We start from the raw sequence: 17,038 nt of genomic DNA, 5'->3' as shown, positions 1-17,038 counted from the left end.
TATCTGCCTCATGTTACTTCTTACCACTGTATCTCTCTGTCTTTCACTTTCCAGGGGATGTTTCTCTTTCTCCCTCAGTGCACTTCCCTTTGTTCCCCCTCTTCCTTCTTCTTCATCTCCATCTCTTGTGCCAAGTTCCAAAACTCCCTCCACGTCTGTATATCAACTCCCTCTCTGGGAGGCTGCAGGGTTAGAAGACATTATAAATCATCAGAGACAAGATAAAAACGCAGCCTTTTTCAAAAGTTCAGAACTGTCAATCTTTTTGCCTTTTTACTAATTTAGATACTAACACTAGAGAAAAAGAATGCATATTAGCAATTCACTTCATCTCCCAGTTGGCCATAATATTCAGTGTAAACCCCAAAAACTTGAAAAGGGGCTTTAGACTCCACAAGCAAACACCTTTAAACTTGGCCTTCAAGGTCTTTGATAACCAGAATAGGAAGAGGTGAAAGGAAAAGAGAATGGGACTGATAGCAGAAGAAAAGCTTTTCAAATGGTGGCTGCCCCTATAAAAGAGTTTTCCAGTGACAGAGTGACTCAAAAGACCAAGGCAAGAAGACACCAAGGCCATGCCCTTCTATGGGAACTGAGCTTTGCCTCCACTATAACTCTGGGTCCCTAGAGTAAAAATGCCCCAGGAAGCAGTCTCTTCTAGGACTGTGCCCTCTCTGCAAAAAGAAAGGGCATTGAAAGCACTAGTATCCTCTTCTAAACAGGAGATACTATCTGCCTTTTGAATCCAGTGGGTACCCCTGAATAGGCTGCCTCCACACCCATGGACACACTGGAACTACTTCAGTTTGATGGACAGATTTTGGCTTTTAAACAGACTTAAGTTCATCATACTGGGATGGCTGAGCCTTAGGTAACTCTCTCATTGACACAGGTAAGTAAATTGATTCTAATGAACAACAGAGCCACTTCCTCTGCTCTTCCTAAATTTTCAGGACCTGTTTCCCTCTGCTATCTCCATCATCAGAGTAAAAGATAAATTACAAACCCCATGTTTTCCACAGCTTCTCCACTCAATGGAAGATAAAATCTTTGCTCACTTCTTTTAGTGCTTCCCAATTACCCCTACTAGGAAAAGAGCTTACGACTTTCTTTGTCTAACTTTTAGGAAAAGCTTAACTGGGACTTTACATACAACTTTACCCTTCCTTGGTATGCTCTGGCCTTTCAAACTATAATCATTCCACCTGTGTCACCTAAAAATATCTACTCTTGTCTATATATCCATACGCTTGTGTGCCCATAAATGTCATGTTATATGCAATGTTTCACTACTAGAACACATAAAAGAGGTCTAATTAACTGGCTTAAAGAAAAGTGCGAACATCAAACATCTTATCAAAAACATAAGAAAGAAAGACTGAAACTGGACCCACACCTTTCCCCACTCACAAAAATTGATTCAAGATGGATAAAGGACTTAAACTTAAGGCATGAAACAATAAAAATCCTCCAAGAAAGCATAGGAAAAACACTGGAAGATATTGGCCTGGGGGAAGACTTCATGAAGAAGACTGCCATGGCAATTGCAACAACAACAAAAATAAACAAATGGGACTTCATTAAACTGAAAAGCTTCTGTACAGCTAAGGACACAATAACCAAAGCAAAGAGACAACCTACACAATGGGAAAGGATATTTGCATAGTTTCAGTCAGACAAAAGCTTGATAACTAGGATCTATAGAGAACTCAAATTAATCCACATGAAAAAAGCCAACAGTCCCTTATATCAATAGGCAAGAGACATGAATAGAACCTTCTCTAAAGACCACAGACGAATGGCTAACAAACACATGAAAAAATGTTCATCATCTCTATATATTAGAGAAATGCAAATCAAAACCACCCTGAGATATCATCTAACCCCAGTGAGAATGGCCCACATCACAAAATCTCAAAACTGCAGATGCTGGCGTGGATGTGGAAAGAAGGGAACACTTTTACACTGCTGGTGGGACTGCAAACTAGTACAACCTTTCTGGAAGGAAGTATGGAGAAACCTCAAAGCACTCAACCTAGACCTCCCATTCGATCCTGCAATCCCATTACTGGGCATCTACCCAGAAGGAAAAAAATCCTTTTATCATAAGGACACTTGTACTAGACTGTTTATTGCAGCTCAATTTACCGTTGCCAAAATGTGGAAACAGCCTAAATGCCCACCAACCCAGGAATGGATTAACAAGCTGTGGTATATATATACCATGGAATACTATGCAGCCATTAAAAAAAATGGAGACTTTACATCTTTCGTATTAACCTGGATGGACGTGGAAGACATTATTCTTAGTAAAGCATCACAAAAATGGAGAAGCATGAATCCTATGTACTCAATCTTGATATGAGGACAATTAATGACAATTAAGGTTATGGGGGGGAAGCAGAAAGAGGGATGGAGGGAGGGGCCTTAGTGTGTGTCACACTTTATGGGGGCAAGACATGATTGCAAGAGGGACTTTACCTAACAATTGCAATCAGTGTAACTGGCTTATTGTACCCTCAATGAATCCCCAACAATAAAAAAATAAAAAAAACATAAGAAAATTCAAATGCCTTTTAGGTCACATGACCTTGGCAATCCTTGATTGAAATTAGTTAGAAAATTATTATTAAAAGTTAAATGTTTTATGACCATAATAAATATATCAATGAAAGTACATCTGAGATGGCCACTGAAAACAGTCAAACTAAAGAAGACTTTTCTTTGCCTCTTTGGTGGCTGGCCTCCAAAGAATTTGGAGAAGAATTTGGTTAAGAATTTTATGTTTTATAAGAATAATCCCTATATATCTTTGTTGGGTTTTCACTACCTTGAAAAACTGGACATTGAAGATCAAAGTTTGTACCCCTATAACTTCCTGCATTGTGTTTAAAGTCTTCTAATGACTATCACTGTTGGCCAAATGAAAGCCATTTTTTTCCAGTGACCTGTGATTCTATTTTAAACAAATGTTTTACACTTATTATGTCTGACAATCTTTTCAAGAAGAAAATTCTGGATTTATTTTTTTAACTTCAAACTAGCTTTTAATAGCACAGACACTAGAAGCCCAAGAAAAACTCATTAGGCTTACTGATATGTTAAACTATATTAAGTAAATAACAAAAGTTTATCTTAGATCTCCAGGATTGAAAACTGCTAAATCACTGCTGCCAGGGCCAATTTCAAAGGATGGAATTAGTAAGCATCACGTTCCCTTGTTGCCTTTTCCCTCAATTTCCCTATCCCTCCCTACTTGTCACCTACCTGCCAGAAGTAAAACTCACCGGACAACTTCTTCAAAGGACCACAACACCTAGAGACTAGATTTTACTCAAGGACTTCCCAAACTGGGCCCCTTCAACTTTAGAAGTCTTTTAAATATAGTAGAACCTCCATAGTCGACCTACACTGATCAAATCCTTAATTGACCTTATTTTCATAGATAGGCAAGCACCACATATAAGTATCAGTAGGCTAGGCCTAGTTCTTTATGTTGACTACTTCCATATATTGATTAGCTTGTTACAGTCCCTTAGATGGACAACTTAGAGAGGTCCTACTATAATTCTCACTGCTCTCACTATAGCTAATCTTCTGGAAGTTCTGTTCTGGATCCTCCACAGGAACCTGCTTCCTTGCACTGTGAGCTGCTCCTTGGAAGCCCAGCCCATCACAGATACCAGGCTCCAATAATATGCTATGGTATATAGGGCTCCTTATCTCCCTTTTCCCTCCTCTTTATACTCCTCGTGTCATTCCAGAATGCTGACATATCCCAGTGTAGATACCACATTGGTCAGCTCTTTGCCCATGCTGGGAACCCTAGTAATAGTAATCTTACTCTCCATATCTCACGCTATATAGGAGCTCTATTTTCCTCCAGCCTAAGAGGATTTCTACCTTCTCGGAACTGTGAACTCTTTTAGCCATGTGTGACCATAGCTCTCTTAGGGCCTCTATTTTCAGATCTCATTTTCAGATCCAACATTCTCTACCATCTGATAACATTCATACAAAACCAAATTCAAGCCCTTAGCTATGCAGTATTTCTCTCCAGCAAAACTTCCATGTTGCCTGTAACCTAGCTTTCAAGACTGTTTTCGATCCTTCCCCCTTAAAGACTCAAATGACCTCTGTCAATTAAGGACATTGCCCTGTCCATAAGTCAGCAGGAAGCAGTTTCAGAAGAACCAGACCTCTGCCTCTAATCCCTAGTTGTCTTAGTTCATTATTTTAAACAGAAATTTTAATCAGAGAAAGGAGAAAATGAAAGGGCAACCTTATAGAAAATAATAAGAAAGTATCTAACCCTGCAATTTCCTAGTAACAGTTAAAGATTAATGCTATGTGTTTTCTAGCTAACAGGCACTGTGTGGGACTTCTGTTTTGCACAACTTCTGAAAAAGATGGGCTGACAGAAAAGAGATGTACATCCTTCTTTTTAAAATTGCTTTTGAGAATCTGCTTTTACAGAGATCCTGAGCAAACAGTAGGGGTACAAGCTTCAGGCTTCAGCCGTATTGCCAGGGCAAAGTCACATCTCCTGTGATAATCTCATCTCTAAAGAAAGGTGGGGGAAGCCACCTCTTGGACTTTGACATTCTGCCACCAGATGCTTCCATTATCTGCCTGCAGATACAGAAGTTTCACAGTACCCTATTAATTTGGCTACATCCATAAACTTTCTCCACTCCCAGGAGTCCTCAAACTACGGCCCGCAGGCCACCTGAGGCAGTGTGATTGTATTTGTTCCCGTTTTGTTTTTTTACTTCATAATAAGTTCTGTGCCATGTGTATAGGAATTTGTTCATAGTTTTTTTTTAAACTATAGTCCAGCCCTCCAACAAAAAGCTGAGTACCTGGTTCTCTCTGCCAATTCTACCTCCCTTTCTTTCAGCATGTTGGTTCTTTTTCCACCTGGGAAAATAAACTACTTCTTTCTATACTAACCTTTGTCTGGAGAAATCTTTCTCTAAACCTAGAAGCACTAGCTCCCCCACTAACAAAAGGTAGATGGGGAGGTCTTATCTTTTACCTACCCCAAAATTTACATTGATAACAGGCCCTAGGGTAAAAGTCTCTGGAACAAGAAAATAAACAATATAAAATATTATTCTTTGGAAAAGTGAATGACTCTAAATAAAGAATAGATAACAAATCCTTTTGCAGGCTAAGTAGTTTCCAACCCTTTGTACTGAACAGAATGAGAGGACATAAAACTAAATTGTGACAGTATAGAAGGAAAATAGAAAAATCCATTACCGTATTGGTAAATGAAAATACTTCTCCCTGTATTAGAGAAGCTTTTACTTTGAAATGATTTTAACAGAAAATTAACAGACTGAGGATATGAACACCCAACTAAAGTATTAAATATCAATAAAGAACATACATGAATCCCTGGAACAATTTCAGAATACATACACTTCAAAACATAAAATACTTACAAAAAGTGGCAATACTTCATAAAACAAGTGACTAAAATTTGGAAGAACTGGTATCATAAAGACAATCCTTTCACAATATAAAATATTTAACTTAAAAAATAATTGTCTGATCCTCTTCAGATTAAAATGTAGAAGGCTGCTTACAGAGTAACAAAACAAACCACCAAAAAATATACTGTTCTTTAGAGCCAATGAACTAAAACTAATTCAGGCAGCAATTGAGCCCAAACTAAGCTAAATTCCTTATTTAAACCAAAGAAATCAGATCTCATTCTTGCTCCCTGAAAAATCGAAAGCCAAAACCATTCAGGAATAATACATTAACTACTTAGTCTCTATGCTTCTCTTGAATATAGAATATTCAGGATACAATTTAAAAAATTACAAGACATGTATATAAATAGAAAAATCAAAAGGAAAAACAGGCAACAAAGTAAATACACAAACGATCTAGATGCTAGAATGAGAAACAAAAGAATTTTAAAATATTGATGTAATTGTTAAAGAACTGAAAGGAAATGTGGACAAAATAAATAGGTTGTATTACAGAATTACAGAAAAATAAAAGAAATGCAAACCTTAGAATTGAAAATGATTGAAATTTTTTAAATTAAGAAAAAATACTGGATGAGGTTATAAAACAAGTGGATATAATAAAGGACAGATACAATGAACTCAATGGCAGCTTGATATAAATTATTTAAAGTAATATATAAAAAGAAAAAGAACCAAGTGCCAGAAATCTGTGGGACAGTATGAAACAGTACAACAACATATGGCTAGAAACCTGGAGGGAAAGGAAAAGACCGCATAGGGCTGAATTAATGGTTCATGCTTTTCAAAGAATAGATCGTCTTGTGCCAAGAAATCCAAGCAGGATAAATATAAAAAAAGAAAAAAATTAAACCTAGGATGGCATAGTCAAACTGCTAAAAACTAGTGGTTAAAAAGAAAATTGTGGCTACTGTGGTGGTTCATGCCTATAATCCTAGCGCTTTGGGAGGCTGAGGCAGGATGAATGCTTGAGGTAAGGATTTGGGAGACTAGTCTGAGCAAGAATGAGACCCCTCTCTACTAAAAAAATAGAAAAAATTAGCCAGGAGTGGTGGTCTCTCTGTTCTCCCAGCTATTTGGGAAGCTGATGGCAGTAGGATAGCTCCAGCCTAGGAGTTTGAAGTTGCAATTAGCTAGGATGAGGCCAGTGCACTCTAGTCAGCGTTGACTGAGTGTGAAACAAAAAAAAAAAAAAAAAAAAAGGAAAGAAAGAAAGAAAGAAAACCAGCTAGACAAAAAGGATATAGGGTCTTTAGGGAAACAGTATAAATAACTGCTGATTGCATCAGAAACAAAGGAAGCAAAAGGACAATGAAAATATCTTTAAACTGTTAAATGAAAACACAAAATTCTAGGCCTCTATATAGAACTAAACAATCAGCTTTACAAAAAATTATAAAGTTTGAAAGATGAAAGGAAATGAGTTAGATGTATGCCCAGCTCCATAAGAAAAAAATGAAGAGTATCTGAAAGGGTAAATATTTGAGTAATACAGTCTATAAAACCAGTGTATGGTGCCTCATGATCGCATTAATGTACACAGCTATGATTTAATAAAAAAATAGATATATTTGGGTAAATAAATGGAGCTTTTGCAGGGTTCATTTTTCTTTTTACCTCATATCTTCAAATGACTAACAACAAAGCAAAAATACAAGTTTTGTGGAATTTATAGCACAGTTTAAACCAAAAAAACCCAGGAAGTAGGTAAACTGAGTTATTGTAAAGTTTTACATTTTCCTTAAAATTATATACTACATATTCAAGATCGAATATAAAATATTGTCCTTGAAGTGACGTACTATAAATTCAAAGTTGGCTGTGGAAAAAAGGCATTTAATAACCTTTAGAGAAACCATTAAAAGTACAATAAAATAAGTATATAAACAATAGAAAAGATAAAATTAATACTAATACTGAAAGCTCCATGATTTCTAAAGGTGGCAAGAAGGAGAAACAGGAAGTAAAGAACAAATGAGGATGGACCATGGAAAACAAATATCCTACTATAGATTCAAACCCAGCCATATCAATAATTACATTAAATTAAATCTAAATGGACATAAGCTCATCTTTGAAATGCTCATCAGAGAATGTTTTAAAAAAGAAAAAACCCACCTACACACTGTTTTAGAAAGGAACAAAAACCCCCACCTACTATGATACATACTTTACATTATAAAGACGGGTTTACCTTGGAAACAACAATGATAAGTGTTATAGTTTTATCAATATCATACAAACTATACTTCAGAACAAGGAATGTTTCCATCAATAAATATATATATATTTTATAATAATAAAGGTGATGGTTCATTCAGAAGACAACATTTTAAACATGTATGAACATACTAATAGGGTTTCAAAATATGTAAAGCAAAAAATACAGGAAAAAAAGGAAAACACAGGATGTCCCAAAGGTCACACATAAAGTCCCCATACATAGGGAAAATGGAAAATTATACCTTAATATGCCTTCATTTACAAAATATTCATTACAAATTTTTACAAAGAGATGGCCAACACACAGAGAATATGTTCAAAATACTTTGTAAATTTATTTAGTGAATATTTAATAAATAAAGGTACACTGAGCTACAATTTCCCATGTTTCCTATGTGTAGCAACTTTATGGTTGACCTTTGGGAAACACCCCATCAGCAACTGATAGAGCAAGGAGAAAATTATTTTTAATAATAACCAATTCTACATAATTAATATTTATAAAGCACTATAACAAATAATACTGTTTTCAAATGCAAATGAACATTTACCAAACAGACTACATGCTGAGCTACAATGAAAATCACAATCATTTTTCAAAGGACTAAAAGCATATAAACTGAATTTTGTCCTCTGACTAAAATAAAGAAGAACTAAATTGGCATTCCTATCTTAAATAACTAAATACTAGCCCAACTATATGAAACAATGGCTTTCAGACAAAGGACCAGAAATGTTACATGTTTTAAGCAGCCAGAGTAGAAAAACATAGATAGACATCACATAAAATAATCAGAAAGATTGTCTTTGTACTGAGGCAAAGTTAGCAAAGGCACAAAGCTATTTTGGTTCTACTTACAAAGCTGAAAAATAACCTATAAAAGATTCAAACTATTTCCATATAACTAAACTATATGTCAGAATAAAGTTCAGGAACATATAAAGAAATAAAAATATTCAGCACTGAACAAGATGAAACTTATAATTTGTGGCATATAATAAAAAATTAATAAGCATGTAAAGAAGCAAGAAAATACATCCCTTATAAGGGGAAAGTCAATCCATTTAAACAAATACAGAAACAACACAGATAACAGCATTAGTAGACAAAAACGTCTCCAAGTATTATTATAACTATATGTTTTGGAAGTTAGAGAAAAGTATAAGCATGTTAAATACAAACATGGGAGACAGAAAAGTTTATTGAACTTGAAAATAGCAATATAAACTATCCAAATAAACTATAGATGAAAAAGATCACACAAAAATGTCTGGTCATTTGTACAGGTACATTCTTGAAAATATTCAAGCAATAGATAATCCTTACATTATAAAGTTCCAGGAAACAGAAAAAGAAATATGTCCAACTTGTTTCATGAGGCTAATTAACAGGGACAAGAAAGGGGGCTGCAGGAAAATGGAGGGAATGTTTGGCAACTAAAATAAGGAAGTGTAATGGAGCCTTGGGATAAACAGAGGGTTTCAGAATATGGGAACATAATGACTCAGAGCCAATTATGTCCTGTTAACATAAAACACAGTTTCCAGCTTGTGATAAAAAGTGGGGAAATGGTCACAGTTGTGGAACAACACACTTCACAAACAACTACATCACATGGCCAACAGTCACCATCACACAATCAACAGTAAAAATAGCACTTAATAATTATCACATAAAAAAGGGAAGAATGCAGGTATCTGGCAACCAAGGTAACCAATGATCCATTGGAACTGATGAACAACTTCGACCAAACTAAGACACACGTAACTGGCATTCCCAAAATGGAAAAAGGGACAAAAAATTCTTGAAGAAATAAAGGCTGAAATTTTTCTAAATCCAATGGAACTATAAACTCAGAGATCCAAAATGTTCAAGGATCTCTAATTACAAAAACAAACAAACAAAAAAACTGGAGGGAAATAAAAACACCCTACATACAGCAAGGCACATCATAATAAAAATGCCTGAAACCATAAAAAAAATCTTAAACAAGGAGAGACAAATTTTACTCCAAAAAGAAGAGAAGAATGATAGGAGACTTATCTGAAACAATGCAAGCCAAAAGACAATGGAGCGTAAACTTGGGGGTGAGGGAGGAGAAAGTAAACATCGAATTAAACACTCATATGCGGTGCCTGTGGCTCAGTTGGTAGGGCGCCGGCCCCATATACCGAGGGTGGCGGGTTCAAACCCGGCCCCAGCTGAACTGCAACCAAAAAATAGCTGGGCGTTGTGGCGGGTGCCTGTAGTCCCAGCTGCTCGGGAGGCTGAGGCAAGAGAATCGCTTAAGCCCAGGAGTTGGAGGTTGCTGTGAGCTGTATGATGCCATAGCACTATACCGAGGGCCATAAAGTGAGACTCTGTCTCTACAAAAAAAAGAAAAAGAAAGTACCTTTCAAACACAAAGGCAATATGTCTGTCAGACATACAGAAAAACAACTCATCACAAGCAGACCTGCACTAAGGAAATGGTAGAGAATGTCCTTCAGGCAAAATGGTAACACATGGAACTCTGAAAAAAGAATGAAATACAACCAGTAATGGCAAATAAACAGGTAAACATAAGACTTGAAAAAAATCTCCATAAAACATAATTCATTGTTTAAGCCACAATTAATAGCAACATGTTGTGGGGTTTATAACATATGTAGAAGTAAAATGTGGGCAAAAAAATAATACAATGGCTAGGAGAGAGGAAATGGAAGTACACCGTTATAAGGTTCTTATAACAAAGGAGTATAGCATTATTTGAAGGTAGACTGTTAGTAATTATATTAAAAATCCTAAAGCAATAACAAAAAACAAAAGGTTATAGATTATAAGTCAGCAAAGCAGATAAAGTAGAATCATCTAAAATCATGGAAATTATGTTCTCCCATCACAATGCAATTTGACTAGGATCCAACTGCCAAAATATATATTTGGCAAACTAGCAGTATCTAAAATACATGCACACATACTTATTACAAAGCAACAAGAAAAATGACAATCCCCATTAGGAAAATGAGCATAGGATGTGAATAGGTAACTCATCACATAGGAAAACAAGATGGCCAACAAAATGAAGCAATTCTCAACTGCACTAGTAATCATAGAAATGTAAAACAAACACACACACACACAAAGCATTTGATAACTATTAGATTTACAGAAACTAAAGAGAAAATACCAAGTGTTTATATAGCACACGCCTAAGAAATCTGTCAATATTTAATATTTAATGAAGTTAAAATGTGCTCATACACATGTGAGCACAGAAAAAATGTGTAATTATCCTAAATGCAATGCTGACACTCATAGTAATACACCAAAACAGAGTAATAGATACGTTCCTGCAATGGATTACTATAGAGCAGTTAAACTACTTACAAATCTACATTTATCAACATGAACCTCAAAAAGTATAAATAAATAAAGTACTGTAGTCAAAAGGGTAACTACAGTAAGAAACCCTTCATATAAACTTGTAATTTATATAAATAATACTTTATGAGGTTGTAGATACAAGATACAATAAACAAGAAGAACATATACATGGTTAAGAAGGATTCTTGCCAACTTCATATGGTAGTTATTCTGGGAGAAAGAAATGAGATAAGAGGGCTTTAAAGGTATATAAAAAATAGTTAATTCTCAAAAGCCAGATCTAAAACATACAGCAAAGTGTTGGTATCTATTATAACCCAGGAGCTGTCAAAAGTCTCATTTTTTGCACTTTTCTCTATGTTGGAAATACTCATCAAGTTAAATAATAGTGGAAAAGAAAAAAGAAAACAAAAAAGGAAAAAAAAACTATGATAGGAGCTTACTTCTAATAGGCAGAATCTGTGATCTAATAATAACTGTGTTTCTTCTATTGTTAGAGAAAAAGCCAAAAAGGAAGCAAAGACTAATGACGGCATGTCAAAACACAAAAAGAAGGTTAACAGTTCTCACTTTCAGCATGTAATTGTCTATTTTCAGTATGACAGTCCCCTCCCTTACCCCCATGGTTCCTGTAACTGTGCCTGTTATGGAGCGGTTCAGAGAGCCTCTCTTTTCATCACCTTCAAGGGGTAGTTAAAAATCCTAGTTTTCTCCTAAGGGAGAAAAGGAGAATCATTAGCTGAGGTACAGAACGGAATCAATGATTCCAATTCCTTCTTAAACATGCTCAATCAATCATCCTGGTTTTGGCCTTTACTCTAAGGGATACCTAATGCTCCCCAATTCCAGGGCCTTTACTCCACAATATAAATAGGGTTAGTTCTTAACTTCCCCCTCACTGTTGCTCTACTATTCAGTTTTCTTAGATCTGCTAACCAATGACCTTTCTTTCATCTGCTTTATAGTTTACAAAATATTCCCACCATTATTTCTTCTTCAATTTTCTTTGCCTCTTTAAAATGTCTTTAACATTTTTACATTTTTCATAGATTCAAAAGAGTAAGCCTATGTTCAATCCTTCATAAAGAAGTCTTTTCATATCATTTCCCACACTATGTGAAAATGTTTGCCTAATTTAGTTTTATCTATACACACACACTGAGAAACTATCTTGTCCACAGCTCTTAACACAATACCTGATGCATGGCAGGTGCTAATACACGTAGAAAACTACAGTTAAAAATCATAGGAGAAATTTCCTACAACCCCACCCCTAAACAGACACACTCATTTTGTTTAACTCAACCTCACATACTCCTTTCTCCTACCAAAAGACTCCCACCCTATTCAACGGGATTCAGAGCCCAGCTAAGTTAATCAGAATCTAGCTGAAGATATTTTTAATACCCCAAATCATATTTGTATTTCAAATATAAATATTTAAAGAATATTTTAAACTAAAGTTGGAAAGTTCCTTTTCTTCCTTTAACAAAAAACAAATATAAATGAAGATGTGCAGATAACCACATTATCTACCATGTGATAAAAATCTCTGAGAAAAGAAAAGCAAAGCTGTCTCAACAAAACAGGCCCAAGGGGCACAAAATAAAGTTACCCAACATTCAAGTTCCTAGCCTTGTTTACTTAACAGTCCTCCAGAGAAGCCAATGGATCTAATCTTCTCAAAGTTTGGTTGTTCAGCAATTTCTTTTTGTATGTTTTGCTACTTATTCTTTTATTGACTCAATAAAGACCTACCTTATACAGAGTGGCCATAAAGTTCATGTGCAGCTTAAACAGTTGTAATTATTTAAATTGCACATGAACTTTATGGCCACCTTCTACTTAAGCTAGGTCACAGTGGCTATTTGTTTATAATAGTTCGTACTCAACTCCTAATACACACAATTTTACATTTTAAATACTTATTTACATAAGATAAATGCAATTTTATGCTTATTTACATTTTATTACATGAAAGAGAATATATTTAGATGCCATGTATCTCATAGACCACTGCTGCTACCAATGAACACCACCTGCTAAAAGAATTTCATATAGATAGAAACATTCTTTATTTTCACTTCTAAATCTCACATTTAAAGAGAAGAGATGGCAAGAAAGATAGTCATTAAAAAACAATGACCAATGTAACTGTTTTCCATTAAAGAAACTTTACTTTCTAATGATCTGTAAACACTCAGCTTTTGTTGTTATAAACTGGCCATTGCAAATAAGTTACATTATAAGGAATTTGTTCTTTCTGTAAGTTAAAAGGGAGTACTCTATCAGAAGTGATCCTTTGCAGGTATTTCTAGCTGAGTAAATGGATGGATTAGTGACAATACCTACGCTGTCATTTTTAGACATTCCTAGAATTTTTTCATTGCAATAAAGAGCGCCATTTAAAACAATTTTTCTTAAGTTCACTACAACTTACTGCTTCCAGTTGTTTCTTCTTCTGCACTAGTAACTCTAACATGAGGTTGACATTGGCCAGATCAAGGTTATCTTGGTCAGTTCCCAACAAATCTTGAAATATTTGCCACCTATGGCCATTCTAAAAATAAAGAAAAGAAACATACTCATTTACTAAGAAGATTGTTTTAGAAACCCTAAAACAAACGTTTAACTGCTACTTCCTAGTATTCTTACACAGATTTCAAAAACACACTGATGTTCCAACCTACTCCTTTCCACCTATGGCTTCCCACTGCCTTTTAGTTATAATTTTAATACTATTTCCCCTTTAAATGAATTTAGATAATAGATATAAAATACACATTCAAGACAATTATTACACCAGAATTTCTAGAAGTATAATTTCCCTTCAAAATAAATAACTGGATTTTAATTATTTGTCTAGTGATATTTTCAACTTTGCATTTCCTTATTTTCACTTGTCTATATAATTTGGAGTTAATTCTTTAAAATTGGGAATCTTTCAATAGTTTTGTCAAATATCATGTTGCAATATAATCCTTCAAATGTCATGTAATTATAAGCCAACTCTGTCTTAATGTGGTCTTCCAGATCTTTCAAAGGGGATCACTCTAGCAAAGCATTATAGACAATGAAGTTAAGTTTATTCATTTATCTATTTATCCGAAGCAAATCTCATTTAAGAAGAGTCAATAACATACTATGCTTTAATATCTAATGAATATTAAACCAACAAAGCAACTGAATGAAATTTATTAGAATAGTAAAAAGAGTTGAAACATACGGTGCTACTCACTGAGTGGTCCAATTTGAACCTCTTTTCCTCAAATCTTTGCTTCTGTTTTAGAATGAGCTCATTCACTGAAAGAAACAAACAACACACATACTTCGTATCTTTGTTAAGGGTGTGACTCAATTCTTCTACCTTTACAAATACCCAAAATTAAAAAGATGCTAAACAGAAAGTGTTAGCTTTCTATTTCGAATTAGAAAAAGTTTTGCTACATCTGTTACTGCTATAACTGCTATTACCATAAGAGAATTCTTCAGAAGATGTACTTTCTCTTACATGTTCCTTAACAATGACACTATTGGAATTTTGAGACAATCCTTCGCTGTATGAGACAGTCCTATGCCACACATGGTACCAAGCATAGGTAACTGGATATCTACTATGAGACAGGAATTAAAGATTTTTATTTGTTCTTTTTCCTTATAAAATTTCTATAAACACCTTGAAAGACACTGTCAGTTACCTATCCAAAAATCATCCTGTCCTTTTTCTTGAAAATAATATTTTTACATCAGACTGCCACCTACTGTATTTTGCCATGTATAATGTGCACATTTTGCACAAATTTTTGAGGATAAGCATAATACACTGGCAGCACTAATTCCCTATTTATATACTCACCTATGTTTTATTTATGCTTATACATTAAAAGTGTAACTCTATGTTTTAAAAAGGTAAGCACCTAAAATATAAACAAAAATTTGAATTAAAATGTTAAAAGATCCTTTTCCTGAAAGTTTGGGCCAAAACGTGGTTGTTCATTGTAAATACAGTAACTTTTAAAGCAGCTAGATTCCTCTCCAACCCCAGGAAGGATTCTTAACTAACCTGAGGCAATCAAGTCATTTATATGCTTGTCAGTGATTGACATTGGGTACATATTTGACCCAGTTTTGACCAATAAGAGGCGTGCTATCTTTCAGAAAGAGGTTAGGAGAAAAACCCTTGCTTCTAAGGGGATGATATCTATTCTTGCAATCTTAAGGGCAGCTAGGCAAAAGACCAAGACATATAGAAACTGACAGTATCACTGAGTCACTGGATTAAACAGCTGTGGAAATTCTTTTCCTGTGGATTGAAATATTTTCTATAATGTTTAAATCATATTTAATTGTATTTTTCCAATTTTTTTTTTTTTTGAGACAGATCTCACTCTATTGCCCAGGCTAGAGTGCTGAGGTGTCCTCCTGCCTTGGCCTCCTGAGTAGTGGGGGCTACCATGGTGCCCATCATGGTACCCGGCTGATTTTTCTATTGAGACTGGGTCTCATTCGTACTCAGACTGGTCTCGAACTCCTGAGCTCAAGCAACCTTCTAACCTCAGCCTCCCAAAGTGCTAGGATTACAGGCATAAGCCAGTGTGCTGGGTCTGTTTTTTTGTTTTTGTTTTTTTTAAAATAGACAACACATACTACTGATACAAAAAACTGATTTAATAAAAAGAAAATCAGAACTAGGATACGTAAACACTTTATAGACATCTTATAAGTTATCATCACCAATTACAGGTGAGGGAATATTGGACAGAGAACATAAGGAACTTACAGTGACATGCAGAACAAGATGCAACTGTAAATATTTTTCAAAAAACAGATACCAAACCCATACTAAGGATACAGGATTCAAAGATGATTCAGACTCAATCCAAAATCTCAAGCAATTCAGACTAGCAAGACAGGGACAGTCATATAATGCAGTGCTTATGTGAGTAGTATCATTGGGAAAGATTTACAAAGTCTACCAGCCAGGGATTGATCAAAATGTTACCAGGCTTCACACAGAAAGTAACATTAGAACAGGGCCATAATAGGCACACAGAGTCTTAAGCAGAAAGAACGATGAAAAAAAATTCACCTAAGTGCACGGGCTTGTGTGTGTGTATGTATGTATGTATGTATAGTGTATGTGTGTGTATGTATGTATATATACACCAAAGTCAGAAAACAACAGAATAGAAAATGATTTTAAATGGATATAGTTGAAACAGAGAGTCAGAATGATTTTGTGAATGACTAACAGTAGCTAAGAACTAAGCCTGGAAATGTAGGCAGATCAGAGCCTGACTATGAAGAAGTCATACCTAACAAGCTAAGTTATTATAATGCAGATAAGGTAAAGGGGACAACTTGAAATAATCCAGTGGTAATAAAGAGAAGTAAATGAATAAGAATTTAATATTCTATTTGCAGATTTAACTACATGTATTTGAATGAGAACTGTGACTGTTAAATACTTCATAAGCACACCACATTGAATTTTACCAAGAAATCTCTTATATCATTGTATGTATTTCTCATCAACAATGCGGAAGTTCAAATTTTTAAAGCCTACAGAATTAAAATGCAAAATAAAATTAAACCAAATGAAGGCAAAAAGAAAAAGTAAAAGAATTGGTTATATTCTTTTATATAATATAAAAGGCTATATTGGAGCAGCGCCTGTGGCTCAAGGAGTAGGGCGCCGGTCCCATATGCTGGAGGTGGTGGGTTCAAACCCAGCCCCGGCCAAAAAAAAAAAAAAAAAAGGCTATATTATATGACAGTTAAATTCTGCACGTACCAAACAAAAATTTTTATTATCAGATTTTTCATGGAGCTGTCTGAGAAAGTAATTTTTTCTTCAAAAACTATATCCTATAATGAATAGTTAATGTGTTTCCTTGTCAAAGAGTATTTTATTATTTTTGTACTTTAAAATTTTGAAAACAAA

At 34.8% G+C, this 17,038-nt stretch overlaps 1 protein-coding gene across 6 annotated transcripts in view; it reads right to left on the bottom strand.

Annotated features, from left to right (window-relative positions):
* COP1 (COP1 E3 ubiquitin ligase) overlaps positions 1–17,038 on the bottom strand; it is a 249,419-nt gene that overhangs the window by 193,808 nt on the left and 38,573 nt on the right. For 2 of the 6 annotated variants that reach the window (XM_053605282.1, XM_053605285.1), the window contains 2 exons: positions 14,321–14,397; positions 13,535–13,654 (listed from right to left, as the gene is read on the bottom strand). The exons of 2 other annotated variants lie outside the window; for them this stretch is intronic. In XM_053605282.1, coding sequence (XP_053461257.1) covers positions 13,535–13,654; positions 14,321–14,397 — 197 coding nt within the window. Of the gene's footprint in view, positions 1–11,712; positions 11,808–13,534; positions 13,655–14,320; positions 14,398–17,038 lie in introns of those variants that run through there. 2 more of the 6 variants (XM_053605283.1, XM_053605287.1) reach the window with 2 other exon arrangements.

The sequence above is a fragment of the Nycticebus coucang genome, chromosome 10 (genome assembly GCF_027406575.1).
Source record: "Nycticebus coucang isolate mNycCou1 chromosome 10, mNycCou1.pri, whole genome shotgun sequence".
Classification (NCBI taxonomy): domain Eukaryota; kingdom Metazoa; phylum Chordata; class Mammalia; order Primates; family Lorisidae; genus Nycticebus; species Nycticebus coucang.
The sequence above is the reverse complement of the archived record's forward strand: the minus strand, read 5'-3'. Positions and strand labels throughout refer to the sequence as shown.